At 33.8% G+C, this 12920-nt stretch overlaps 1 protein-coding gene across 1 annotated transcript; it reads right to left on the bottom strand.

The window, feature by feature from the left end:
- Window positions 1–3272: 3272 nt before the first annotated feature.
- On the bottom strand, window positions 3273–12103 carry LOC132167483 (putative inactive purple acid phosphatase 27). The gene is made up of 13 exons (XM_088513628.1): window positions 11772–12103; window positions 11544–11631; window positions 7045–7311; window positions 6244–6352; window positions 5643–5760; window positions 5420–5552; window positions 4969–5156; window positions 4538–4724; window positions 4380–4447; window positions 4089–4179; window positions 3816–4004; window positions 3527–3607; window positions 3273–3438 (listed from the first exon to the last, which is right to left on the bottom strand). The coding sequence occupies exons 1-13, from the start codon at window positions 12101–12103 to the stop codon at window positions 3370–3372; spliced, it is 1920 nt and encodes a 639-aa protein (XP_088369754.1). The 3' UTR covers window positions 3273–3369.
- Between the last annotated feature and the right edge of the window lie 817 nt (window positions 12104–12920).

Raw genomic sequence — 12920 nt, forward strand, 5'->3', positions numbered from 1 at the left:
CTAAAATTAGACACGTCAATAAATATTGACGTGTCATTTTGAACGGATCCGTTAGTCAAAACCGTCAGTTTGGACGGAAATTGTAAAACAACGTCGTTTTGTTACGGGTAAGTTACTACAATGCCCTTTTATGAAAAAAAAAAAAAAAATTTGGAAAAATATAAAAAAGTCCTCCAAACTACCAGCCGTTTTCATTTTAGCTCCCTAATGTTCAGAAAATGATAAAGTAGCCTACAACTACCAAACAATTGCAATTTGGCCATTCCGTTAGTCATTACTGTTAAATATGATGAAAAATTCAAAACTACGTCGTTTTGACAAGGGTAAGTTACTAAAATACCCTTTTAGAAAAAAAAAATTATATTAAAACAAGCACGCAAAACGGTGCCGTTTTGCTTGAAATTAGGGTTTCCTTACACTTACCAAAATGGCGCCGTTTTGGTAAGTGTTAGGAATAAAAAGAAAAAACCTTAGATCCCACACAGAAAAAACCTCAAACCCCAGTTTATCTCTCTCCCCCAAACCGCCGGCCACCACGTTGTTCTATCTTCAGCAACCTTCTCCCTCAAGTGAAAAAAACGCAACGCCCCTCTGTCTCTCTCTCTCTCAAAACCAGCTACCCCTGCCACCACCATCCATCACCGCCGGCCACACCATCCAATGGCTACGAAGCGCCACCGAAAAATTCTTACCCATTGTAAAAATCAAACAAAAAAACCACGTTAGCAGATAAACAACACCGATCCGACAGCTATACCATGAAATACAATAAAAATATTGAGTTATGGGTAAGATTTACAGGCTACCGGAGATAGAACGACGTGGTGGCCGGTGGTTTTGGGTAGAGGGATAAACTGGGGTTGGGGGGTTTTTCGTGGGTCACCTGCGTGGGGTCTAGAGTTTTTTCTTTTAATTCCAAGCACTTACCAAAACGGTTCCGTTTTGGTAAGTGTAAGGAAATCCTAATTTCAAGCAAAACGGCTCTATTTTGCTTGCTTGTTTTAATATGATATATTTTTTTTTCCAAAATAGGGCATTTTGGTAACTTACCTTTGCCAAAACGACGTAGTTTTAAATTTTTCATCATATTTGCTGGTAATGACTAATAGAGTGGTCAAATTGCAACTGTTTGGTAGTTTGTGGACTACTTTATTACTTTCTGAACATTAGGGGGCTAAAATGAAAATGGCTGGTAATTTGAAGGGCTTTTATATATTTTTCCCAATTTTTTTTTTTTTTTTTCATAAAAGGGCATTGTAGTAACTTACCCCGTAACAAAACGATGTCGTTTTGCAGTTTCCAGCCAAACTGACAGTTTTGATTAACGGAGTGACCAAAATGCAATAATTTGGTAGTTTGGGAGGTTACTTTATCACTTTTGGAACATTAGGGGGCTAAATTGAAAACGGCTGGTAGTTTGGAGGGCTTTTTTATATTTTTCCTTTTTTTTTTTTTTTTTAAAGGTTGATTCAATGCAACTATGTTTGGTGTATTTGCTGCTGAGAAGATCAATAAGTATGACAGTGTTATATTTATAATTATGATTGTCTATAGATACAAAGAGATTTGAATGCATGAGATACGTACATAATTCAAATCTTACCACAAAAGATTACTACCTTATAATTTTTATTTTTACCTTACAATTTTTTTTTTCCTTATAATTTTTTTTTCCTTGTGTTGGGTAGGGCCACCCCCAGCTCCGTCACTATAACTCTTATTTTGTGTTGCTTTATACGGCTTAGGGTACTGATTTTGCAATTTTAAAAAGTAGGATCTAAAAATAGTGATTTGAAAAATATAGTTAAATGTTTGGCAAATCGCAGTTTAATTTTTAAAGTTTTGCATTTTCAAAAAAGCACCGCATTTCCTCCTTTTTAAAAATGCTGATTTTTTATATTTTCAAATCATAATTTTTTAAAAACCCAATTCCAAAATTCTATTTTCTACAATTTTATTTAAAATCACACTTTTTATCTATAATAAAATCATAATCTCAAACGCACCCTTGTGAAGTTGCCTAAAATTCTAATTGGAAACAATTTTTAATGTCTATTTCGTTTTTATTTCTTTTTTGTGAAGTATTTTCGTTTTTCACTTGTTTTCAATAACATCCCACAATTATCTCTCTCTTTCTTAATCACATCCTAGTATGCTAACGTGACAATGCCATTCTTCCATTTGATTAAAAGCACATTAAGTTAATTAAAAAAACATGTTAAAAGCACATGTACGTTTAAGGACACTCGCATCATAAATCCTGCTACAGCTGAAGCGGTCGGAGAGCGGAAACCATTGGCCCTAGGTAAAAGGTTAGGCCTTACAAATATTATCATTGAAGGTGATTCGCTTGAAGTGGTCCAAGCTCTACGGCAGGATGGTAGTTACTGGAATAGCTACGGGATGGTGATTAATGATGCTAAGTCTTTGCTCATGAATTTTTCTCAGTGGGAAATCAGCCATGTCAGGAGAGGTGCCAATAGGGTAGCTCACTGTTTGGCAAAGCACGCTCTAGATTTAGGAGAGGATACTGAGTGGAGAGGGACAACCCCTCTTTGTATTTTGGACCGTGTCTTGATAGAGCAATTTTTTCCACAGTAATGAGATGAGGTAATACCATTATTAGACCGCTTTGTAAGAAATTTATATCTATATTTGAAAAATATTTACTTGGAGAAAGCTAAAAGTTTTTTTTTTTTTTTTTTAAGTCGCCTAAAATTCTAATTGGAAACAACTTCAAGCGGCCCCTGTAGTATCAACAATTCTATTAACTACGGTAGGTAGTGGAGGACATGACTATTTAATGTTGCACAAATTATTTGTTGGACTAATTAAAGATATCACATCCCTGTCCCTTGGAAGGAATTAAGGTCTTATATATATATATATATATATATATATATATATATATATATATATATATATAATGATGTGAATTCATTGATTCACTTGTAGAATTGGGTTCTTTCATCTAGAGGTTTACAACTTTTGAGTATATATTTCAATATATGACTTAATTTTAAATGAAAAAGTTGACTTTTCTGTCCCAACCAAGTTAATTTTGTATGTACTCTTGAGGCTTTGGTTAGTGTCATGTGCCTGCGCACACAAGACACGAGTTAAGGCGTTATGCATTCTTAATTATTATCAAATAGCTTTACCACATAGGACTCAAGACCTACCCTAAATTAAGTTCTCACAATTAACGTAATCAAAGAGTTGAGATTCCGCTTTACTTCTATCATTTCAATTCATTATATTTGCTCAAAACGCATCAAAATTGATTACTTATTGAACAAAATAGATCTTTCAGTGATACTTTGCAGAAGGGGGGAGGTGCTTTCTCTCTCTCTCTTCTCCAACAATCTTTCATGAGGAAGCTTGAGATTTAATGATGCGGAAGCTGTCCTTAACTTTCTTTGTACCTGAATTTACCAACTGCCAAAGTGAAGGAAATGAGTGAGACAACATAAATGTGTAAGAGTAGATTCTAGCTAGAAGTGCATGCATATATATATATACTAACCTCTAAGTTGAACTCTTTCTTTGTTGCATGCCCTCTGAGATAACCAAACTGGGAAATCCTTGATAGACTCCAGCTTTCCACCTATTCCAATGTAAGAGATCAAGTTCACTTATCAGACCTATGCATACATGCATGAGCAGGGGAGGAACCACGGGGCGTGTTTTCCCTCTTTCAGCTTGGCCCCTCGTTCATACTTTGGTCTTCTAATGAGAAATTTTAGTTCCGTCCCTGCATGGATATATGTGTGCATAATATATATGGAGAGATAGGGAGTCTGGGATGAACTTACATGATCTGGGAACTTGTCCAAGGAAAAGCCAGCCATACCAATAATTACATGCACTGGGGCACTATAATTGCTGTGATCATATACATCTATCCCATTTACATCTTTTATAGGAAAGGCCTTGCACTCTTTTTTGTAAACTGAGCAGGATCTCTCATAATTATGAACATGGCCAAAGAGAACCAGATCAACCTGATAAATAGTAACCAAAGAGAAGAACACAAGTTCATATCAAAGAAATTCAGGAATATGGCTACTTAGGCCAAAAGGACTTACTTTGCTTTCCAAGAGTAATGGTTCTACTTCCTCAACAAATCTGTCGTCCACATTAAGTAATCCTATTGCAGAAGAATACATGGGTCTATGCCTGCAATTTACATATGTCTATTTTGAGCACACAGTTACAAGACAAGAGGTAGTTACTTTAATGTGAGAAACTACCATCTTATTTGCAATGTCCAATTAACATTAAAAAGATCACAATGTCCCTCAATCTACCTAGTCTTTTCACTTAGCATCAACATTAATTCGAAGAGAATAGTGTTAAAATATGTAAGATTCACTTACCCAGTGAAAACTAACCAAGGAGTTTTTGATCGATTGATGGAAGCCATGTCATTTTTCATCCACTCATACTGAAACATTTTGCATATATTTAAAAGAAGGTGATGTCAGATTAGGAGATAAACATGCATAAAGGACATAAAGCGTTTGATTAATCTAACCTGCTCATATTTTTGTGTCCAATTATGCTCAGTTGAAATCACTGTGAAGTGAACACCTCCTTGTTCTATGGAATACCAGGGCTTATCATTTCCTGAGGTTGGCATGGGAAAGTATGTTTCATAAGGAATTCCACATTCTCCTCCTGAATCAGTTAATGTATATACTGATCCCGAATCTTCGTAATCTCTGAAAAAAGACAAAAAAAGAAAAAAAAAGGTGCAGATATAAAAGCATATCAGAGTAGGTGTTATAAGTTCAAACCATGTCTCCGTTATTCACCTCTCATTACAATTAAATATTTTACGTATCCTCACATAACGAAGAGTATTATATATAATTTGAATTAATAAATCAATCAAATCTTGTAATATATTCTAACAAAAATGACTTAAAAAAAATACTTATTAAAGTATGCATATGAGAAAGGTACCTCTCATGGTTTCCAATTGCAGTCATATAAGAAACTCGTGATGCTACAGGGCTTATTTGTTGAAGGAAAAAATCCCATTCAACTAAAAAGCCAGTGGCATAGCTTATATCTCCAATGTGGAAGATTGAGTCTACCTTGTTAGAATCTATTTCATCTGCGATGGCATCAATCACTGAGAGAGACCCCGGCTATATATGTATCACAAAATAATATATAAAAAAAAAAAAAACAGGGGTCAATAGATTTGTGTTTCAAGAAGTAAAAGACTAAAATCACCATAATGCACTGTTATTAACATGTTATTAGTGCAAGATTTATTCATTTTGGATAGTACTAGACTTTGTTCATTCATTGGGATTTGCTTAAACCAGAAAACCTTGAAAATTTTGTGAAAACAAATTAAATTTTGGGTCTAACTATATTTGCAGCAGCAAGTGTATCCTATCCTTACCTGAATAAAGTGCTCGGCAGAAGCATCACGAGGAGCCTTTCCCATATCCCCATATGCTATGAACTTGAGCTCATCTGATCCTCCTGCAGGTGGAGTTCGAAATTGGATTTGTTCACTCCAACCAGCTAAGTCACTGCAGTACGTACGTGTTAGAATATTAATAAAATGATTAAATTTCAGAACTTTCCATATCTGTAGTTGGTGAAAAGAAGGTTGCTAAAACCTTCCATATCTGTAGGAGAATTTGCTTGAAGGTTCAAGTCCTGTCATTACTGCAGAATGAATGTATCCTGGGTCATGCCACCCAAAATCCTTTGCTGGACTTTGAAAACTACTTGAATCTGTCAATTTCAGAACACAGGAGCAAAATCTAAGTAGAAGATAATTAAGAGGAAGGAAAAGGGTATCTATATATGATGATGGTGACAGCCATATGTAATTGCCCTCTTTTATATATGATGTTCACCAAAAAATGAGAAAATATACTTTAGTCTCTTGAGGTACTATCATATTTTCATTTATATCTCTAAACTTATAACTTCAATGGAAATTTGAGGAGAAAAATACAAAAGTATCTAATTTGACAAGTAATATAGTTCAAGGACCTCAAAGCTGCTTTTTAATTTTGAAGGAATAAATGAAAATGTAGTAGTAGTTCAAAGGGCTAAAGTATATTTTTTTTAAAAATAAAATAAAATATACCAAATGCAAATTTAATGGCTGTCAAAGAGAAGGACTCCAACATATATATATATATATATATATATATATCCTTATGTTTGGGATAAAAGGAGCAAAGAAAAGTAGTATGTTGAGGAACTCACTACACATATTATCTTGTGTAAATGTAGTAACTTGTGATGTCAGTGTTTTTCCATCTCCATATTGTACTTGTTGAGGTTCCTTAGCTCCACTAACCCATGTTAATCTCATCTGCATCACATGTCATGTTCAAGAGTTCAAATTAGAGTAATGCATGCATGGTAGCTTCACATGGTTTCTTGGTATGGGTTAAACCAGCCCCATGATGCTTATAATATCAGTAGCAACAGCTACACCTTCGACAATTTGTTCATTTCTAATCTGACAATTTTTCTCATTTCTAATTTGACAATTTGTTAATTTTGTTAAACAAGCTGTTTCTGTTGGCTCAAGTTGTCAAGCCTCATTATCTATACCAGGAGGCAAGATATATGGACTCATTGAAAGATATCACTCTTAAGCCGTTCGAGCATTTACACCCGGCTAGCGAAAAGTTATTTGGGCTAGCTGGGATGTAAATTCGGGTGAAGTATAACCCATATCTGATAAGTTAATTTAACTCCAAATTTGGTGAGCTGCTATAATACTCACTAAAATTGGTGAGCACTATTCACTTACCAAATGAGAAAAAAAAAAAAATTTATTGTTAGTAAGTTTCATAAGGACCCAAATCCACACCCCCCCACCCTCTTTTTTTTTATTTATTTTTTTTATTCTCAAATTAGTAAGTTTCTTAAGGAATTCCCAACAATTTTACTAATTCGAGAAGCAAATTTCTGGAGACCGAAGTCCCGTTTTATATTACCTTTCCTTTTATGAATGCATTAATTAATCTTAATTAATTAGTAAAGATGGTGACTCACCGAGGTTCCAGTTGAATCTACACTTGAGATATGTCCATATAAAGGCTTAATTGGATTGGCAAAATTGATGGGAGGTGATCTTGCCAAAACGCAAGGCGTTTCAAATCCGCCGCCAAAGAAGACGAATTCGATGTCAGTTCTGATGTTAATGACATGAAATGTTAACGTTCCTCTGCAGCTCGTCACTATACCTTTACCCCTCCTATATTTCTTGCGATGCTTATTCTTGCAACTCAGATAGTCTGGATCTTTACTCATGTACATTGCCTGCAAATTTTAAATAAATACAAGATTAATTATTAAGATTCAATATATATATAAGGACTTCGATATTATTAATTCATATTCCTTATAAGGAAATATAGAACGGGTAGAATATCAAATAATTATTATTTATCTCAAAAACTTAAACTCATATAAGAGAGTGAATTTAATTGTTTATTGGCTGACATGTTATTGTACGAATGAAATTTATAATAAAATCTGTAATACCATTAACAATAGGAATTCAGGAAACTATATGATCATCCTAAGAAGTTAAAACAAAGAAATGGACAAAATTAGACTCTATAAATGAATTTTGCCGGTGGACACAAGGCAAAAACCTTGGAAGGGACGGAAAGATGCGTAATTAACCACAGCCACCCTTTTGTTCTTACGTGAACGTCATGACTTCTTGACGTGACTTAATTTGTCGGTTACTTTATAAACTTGGCCATCTTATCTAGTTTTTTTTTTTCCGATGCTTCTATACCTCTACAAACTATAATATAACATATATTATTAAATTATAACAATGGACAGCGAAAATAATAGTCATATTTACGCTATCATTTTAAATAGAGTAATGTTAAAAATTATATTTTTATTTCACAACAGTTCTAAGTAATTATTAAATTTCTTTTATAAATAATAAAAGAATGCAAGAATTGATTGGGAGTACTATTATGTCCGTATTTTAAGATAGTTATGAGAAAAAAATGTAGTTTATAACATTGCTCTTCTAAAAAAATTAATAAGTTACAACTGAAACTTTCTAAAATTCCTTATAAATTCCTAGTATCACCGAAATAAAGAACCAATACTAGACTTAATACTCATGAATATTGAATACCGTTACAATCCACTCACCCAATATCAAACTAATTATAGGATGTCTCACTAATCTCTACGCAAAATTAAAAGTACCAGTCAGCGGTGAAAATTGAAGCCTATTGATAAATGAGAAATGCTAAAAATCACTATTTTATCTAGCTTTGTTGATATGGACATTGCCAATCAATCATTGTTAAAAAAACAAAATGAATAAAAATAAATCAAGTACCTATCAACAGTATCACATTAACAAAGTGAAATAAAACGTTATGTGGCATATAGCATTAGTCATACAAGGTATTTTCTTTTTTATCTTGATCGAGAGAGTTATTACCCCTCTCAATACAATTTCAAATTTTATACTCAAAATTTTTAGAATTTGGAGGAAAGTACTCTGAGTCATAAATTTCTCAAAATGATCCAAATTGAAGTAAATAAATTACACCATTACTGAAAAATTACAACATTAGCTAGAGTATCATACCAAACTTGAGGGTCTACATGTTATAATTGTATAGATATTAGGTAAGGCATGCTATTGATGCTGCTTCATTTGTTTTAATTAAAGTATTTATTTTTATAAAAATTGCATCAATCTCGGAAATAAAAAATAACCATTGAAGAATACCATATAGCATTTGGTTGAATTTAAAATTACTATTGTGTTTACCTTGACGGGATAATGGCAGAGTAAAGGAGGAATATTGGCAAAATCGCCAGTTTCTAAATAAAGAATCATATTGGGTGGACAACTTTCTACACTGCATGTTTAAGAAAAGAAAACCAAACAAGGCAGAAAAAAATAAATAAATAAATAAAAACTCAGTTAGAGGAAAGTAAACTTTCTTTCTTCCTAATTTTTTTTAGTAATGCTATTTAATAGACTCGTGTATAATTGTTGTACATTCCAGTTGCATAGCAATCTTACACGAGTTTACTAAATAACATTTTTGTTTTTTTTTGAAATATCAATAAATAAATATCTCTTACTTAGAATGAGAAGGTGAAATCATGGCGACCCAATCACCCTCTGAAGGATGCAAAACTCGGCTAACGGTAACCTTGAGATATTCTTCATCTGCAAGGTTGGATTTCCGACTAACTTTGATTTTGATAGAAGGGTCTGTGACGTTGGAGCACTCCATCAATGTTCTTCTATTTAAGAGCCGAAAATCTGAGATTGATGTGTGGTTTCTGTGCATGGCCATTGAGTTTATATGTGAAGAGTGCAACGACCATGACGAAGAAGGAGAAGAAGAACTGAGAAAGAAAGTGAGTAATATGATGAAGAGTCTGGAAACCCAACAGGAATTGCAGGGCGCCATGAGAAAACTGCAAGACAAGGTTATGAAAATTCTTTGGAATGTTCGAATTTGGTTAAAAATGATTATGAGAATTAATGGTAATGGAGATTTTAAGGTTGGACAATAATGTGGTTATGAATCCAATATTTATGGAGAATACAAAAAGGTATATTCCTTCTGTATGCTACAATATTATTATTCTACCACTATTTTGCCGGGTTGACAACTTGACGTTGCAATGTTCATTGGTCTTTAATTTTTTTCTTTTAACAAAGACTCTCAAATGGTTGATGTGTCACTTTCAAATCAACCCAATAAAATGAAGGCATAACATCTAGCATTGCTCGTCGTATAGAACCAAATTGCTTCGAGTAACATGGTTGGTTTCTTGACGTAATTAACATAGTTGGTTGCGTTGATTATTTTGATACAACGTACTAAGATGGGTAACTGTCTATTTTGTCTTTGTTTCTTTTTGGGAGCTTTTCTTTTTCACTTGGATTCTGAGTTTTAAAACCAATTTGTCGTGGTGGTGTTCTGGCGGCCCTGACTATGGCCACCAGGCTGCCAAATCCGACTGCGGCCACCACAAGGCCTCCAAAACTGGCGGGCAGCCATAGCAGGGCCACCACTCAACACCTTTAAATTTAATTTTTCAAAAATGTTATGTTTTATTTTCTTAAAAATGTTTTGAATTTTGGAGTTTGTTTTGAAAAGTGTGTTCGTAGCCGAGGGCAAATCCAAAAATTCGTTTCGTAAGCCAGTTTTGACAAGAGTTTTCAAAGTCTAGGAAGTGAAAAGAGTTCTAAAAAAGTTTACCAGACAGCCCTATATATGATATTTGCTTTGGCCAAAAAGTCTAGCTACCTTGTAACAATTGCAAGCCTTTATATAGTAAGAACAAACTGTATTGACTAAGTAAGAATGCAGGACACTGATCATCAATGTAGAACAAATTTTGTTACACTAATTAAAGACATCACATGATTCACTTCCTCTGTCCCCTAATTAGAGGGAAGGTCTGTTGGGAGGTTGCAAGAATGACATGAACTTTTCATTCATCCATTCATTGTAATACCTAAAGCCTTTTGACTTTGATATTAGGCAAGGTTTCATCCCCCCTAACGCTTGGGGGCATGGTCGCACCACCTTCCGAATGGTCAAAGAGTTCTCGCACCACCTCCTGATGGCTCGAGGGGTGGTGCAACTGCTCCTTGGGGTTACCAACCACTACCCTCAAATGGTGAGGGAGTGGTCCGTGCACCAAATCACATCCTTAATTAGGATGGCTAACTAGCCTCTAAAAGAATTAGGGAGTTGTCAATCATTTCCTTGGGAGCAGTCGGCTTACCCTACCATACTTTGTGGCAAACTATTAGCTTCTTTTTCTTTTTTTTTTTCATTATGTAATTTTATTAATGACGTAGCGATTTAGATTATTGGAATTGCTAGCTGCTGCATTTCTAAGAAATTGCAGTGACCTCAATCACTCAACAATGCCATTCAATTAATTTCAAATGCCATGTCAAAAATTGTCCATCTAGCCTATAATGTTTTCTTTTTCTTTTTCTATAAGCTAAGCAACCTACAAATGGTTTGTTCGGCATACTGTTTAGATTTTTTTGGTCACAATATATATATAGTTCGAACCCTAAATGCTATTCTGCACGATTAATTAACTACTCAACATTCGGAATTAAAAAAAAAAAAATCTTTAAAATTTTTTAAAATTAGAAATTGATAGTACCACGTCAGCACCAGATCAAAATTCTTAAAATATTCTACAACAATTTTTTTTTTTTTTGTTTTTTTCATATGAAATGATTTGAAATTTGTTGTACTAACATTTACTTCTATTAAATCCATTAATAGATCAATATTGACTGTAATTCTTTGCCCAAATTGCAGGCTACTTGACCCCTACACGAGAGAGGATTCCAATAGGGTTCAGAGATCGAGGTGAGCTCCATCAGAATTCTCTTTCAATTGGCTGCAATCGAAACGATCAATTGCAGTCGATTTGGTCCGCCGTCCAATACTTTAGGAATTCTAGAAGATGGTGTAAATACACAACATAATAGAATTTAGTCATTGGCTTACCTTAACGGGATAATGGCAGAGCAAAGGAAGTTGGCTAAGATCACCAGTCTGAACATAGAGAGCAAAGTTCGATAAACAACTCGAGACACTGCATTTGTAATGGAAAAAGGAACAAGGAGATAAACACAAACATCATAAACACATGATCAAAAAAAATAAAACAAAGTTTTTGATATATATATATATATATATAGAGAGAGAGAGAGAGAGAGAGAGAGCACTTCTTACTCAGAATAAGCTGGTGCAACCATGGCGACCCAATCAAGCTTTGAAGGAAACAAAACTCCACCAACGGTAACATTGACGTACTCTTCGTCAGAAATGTTGGAAAAGGGACTAACACTAATTTGAAGAAAAGGGTTCAGATCTGGACAGTCGGAAAAGATTTTTCTATTTAGTACCCGAAACTCCGATATCACAGTGTGATTTCGATGCATTGCTGTAGAGTTGATCGTCAAAGATGGCAACAATGACGAATAAGAAGAAGAAGAAGAACCAAGAAGGATGATAAGAAAGAAAAAGAAAAATTTGAATGCCCAAGAAGTGGAATAGTACTCCATCAGACAAGAATGAAAGGAGGAAAAAGAAAAAAAAGGATTAAAATATTGTAGTACTGAAAATTTGAGATTCTAAAGGTAGACAAGAAGGTTATTATTCTTGGGTTTCTTTTATATTTTCTTTTTGTTTTCAAAACTTTTGTAGAAAAGTTTACTTAAACACCTGCAAAGTATAAGCAGTTTTGTAATTATATTCTTAAAATTTAAAAATTTGCAATGTAGGTATTCTATGTTTCAACTATTTCTAATTTCACCATTTTTTTTTTTTTTTATATTTTGTTTTTGTTTTCATAACTTTTTTCAAAACTTCACTTACTCCTGCGAAATATAAGCAGTTTTGCAATCATAACCTTAAAATTAAAAAATTTACACTGCCGGTATCATAAATTGCAACCCATTTTAATTTTATCAATTTTTTTGATACCGTCGTTATAAATTTTTAAACTTCGAAATTATAATCACAAAATCAATTATACTTCGAGGGTGTAATTGAAGTTTCCTAACCTTTTTTTTTTTTTTTTTTTCTTTCCTTTTCTTTCGAATCTGTCACTTAATTTGAGTGGATGCTACAAATATGGAGCTTAATTGTGTGGAGAACATTACGTGGTGCATGCGCTTTGGTTTTCTGAAGTTCTAACACCACGGAGGTGGCTGGCCGCTAACTATCGGTTTTGTCTTTTTACTTGTCCGGATTTTTCTCCGAAGCTTTTTTTGTCTGGTTTGACTTTGAAGTTCATGAGGATAATTATACCCATCTGTTTTTCTTTTTCTTTTTCTTTTTCTTTCTGAAATGCATGGTGTATGTATGAAGATGCATGTT

This window comes from Corylus avellana, chromosome 2 (assembly GCF_965113065.1).
Source record: "Corylus avellana chromosome 2, dhCorAvel1.hap1.2, whole genome shotgun sequence".
In the NCBI taxonomy this organism is placed as follows: domain Eukaryota; kingdom Viridiplantae; phylum Streptophyta; class Magnoliopsida; order Fagales; family Betulaceae; genus Corylus; species Corylus avellana.

Coding starts and splice junctions, on each gene's coding strand:
- LOC132167483 (XM_088513628.1), bottom strand. CDS start 12,103: ATGGAGTACTATTCCACTTCTTGGGCATTCAAATTTTTCTTTTTCTTT. Junction 5,761..6,243: donor TACACAAGATAATATGTGTA/GTGAGTTCCTCA, acceptor TGAAATTGACAG/ATTCAAGTAGTTTTCAAAGT. Junction 4,180..4,379: donor CCTTGGTTAGTTTTCACTGG/GTAAGTGAATCT, acceptor TGTAAATTGCAG/GCATAGACCCATGTATTCTT.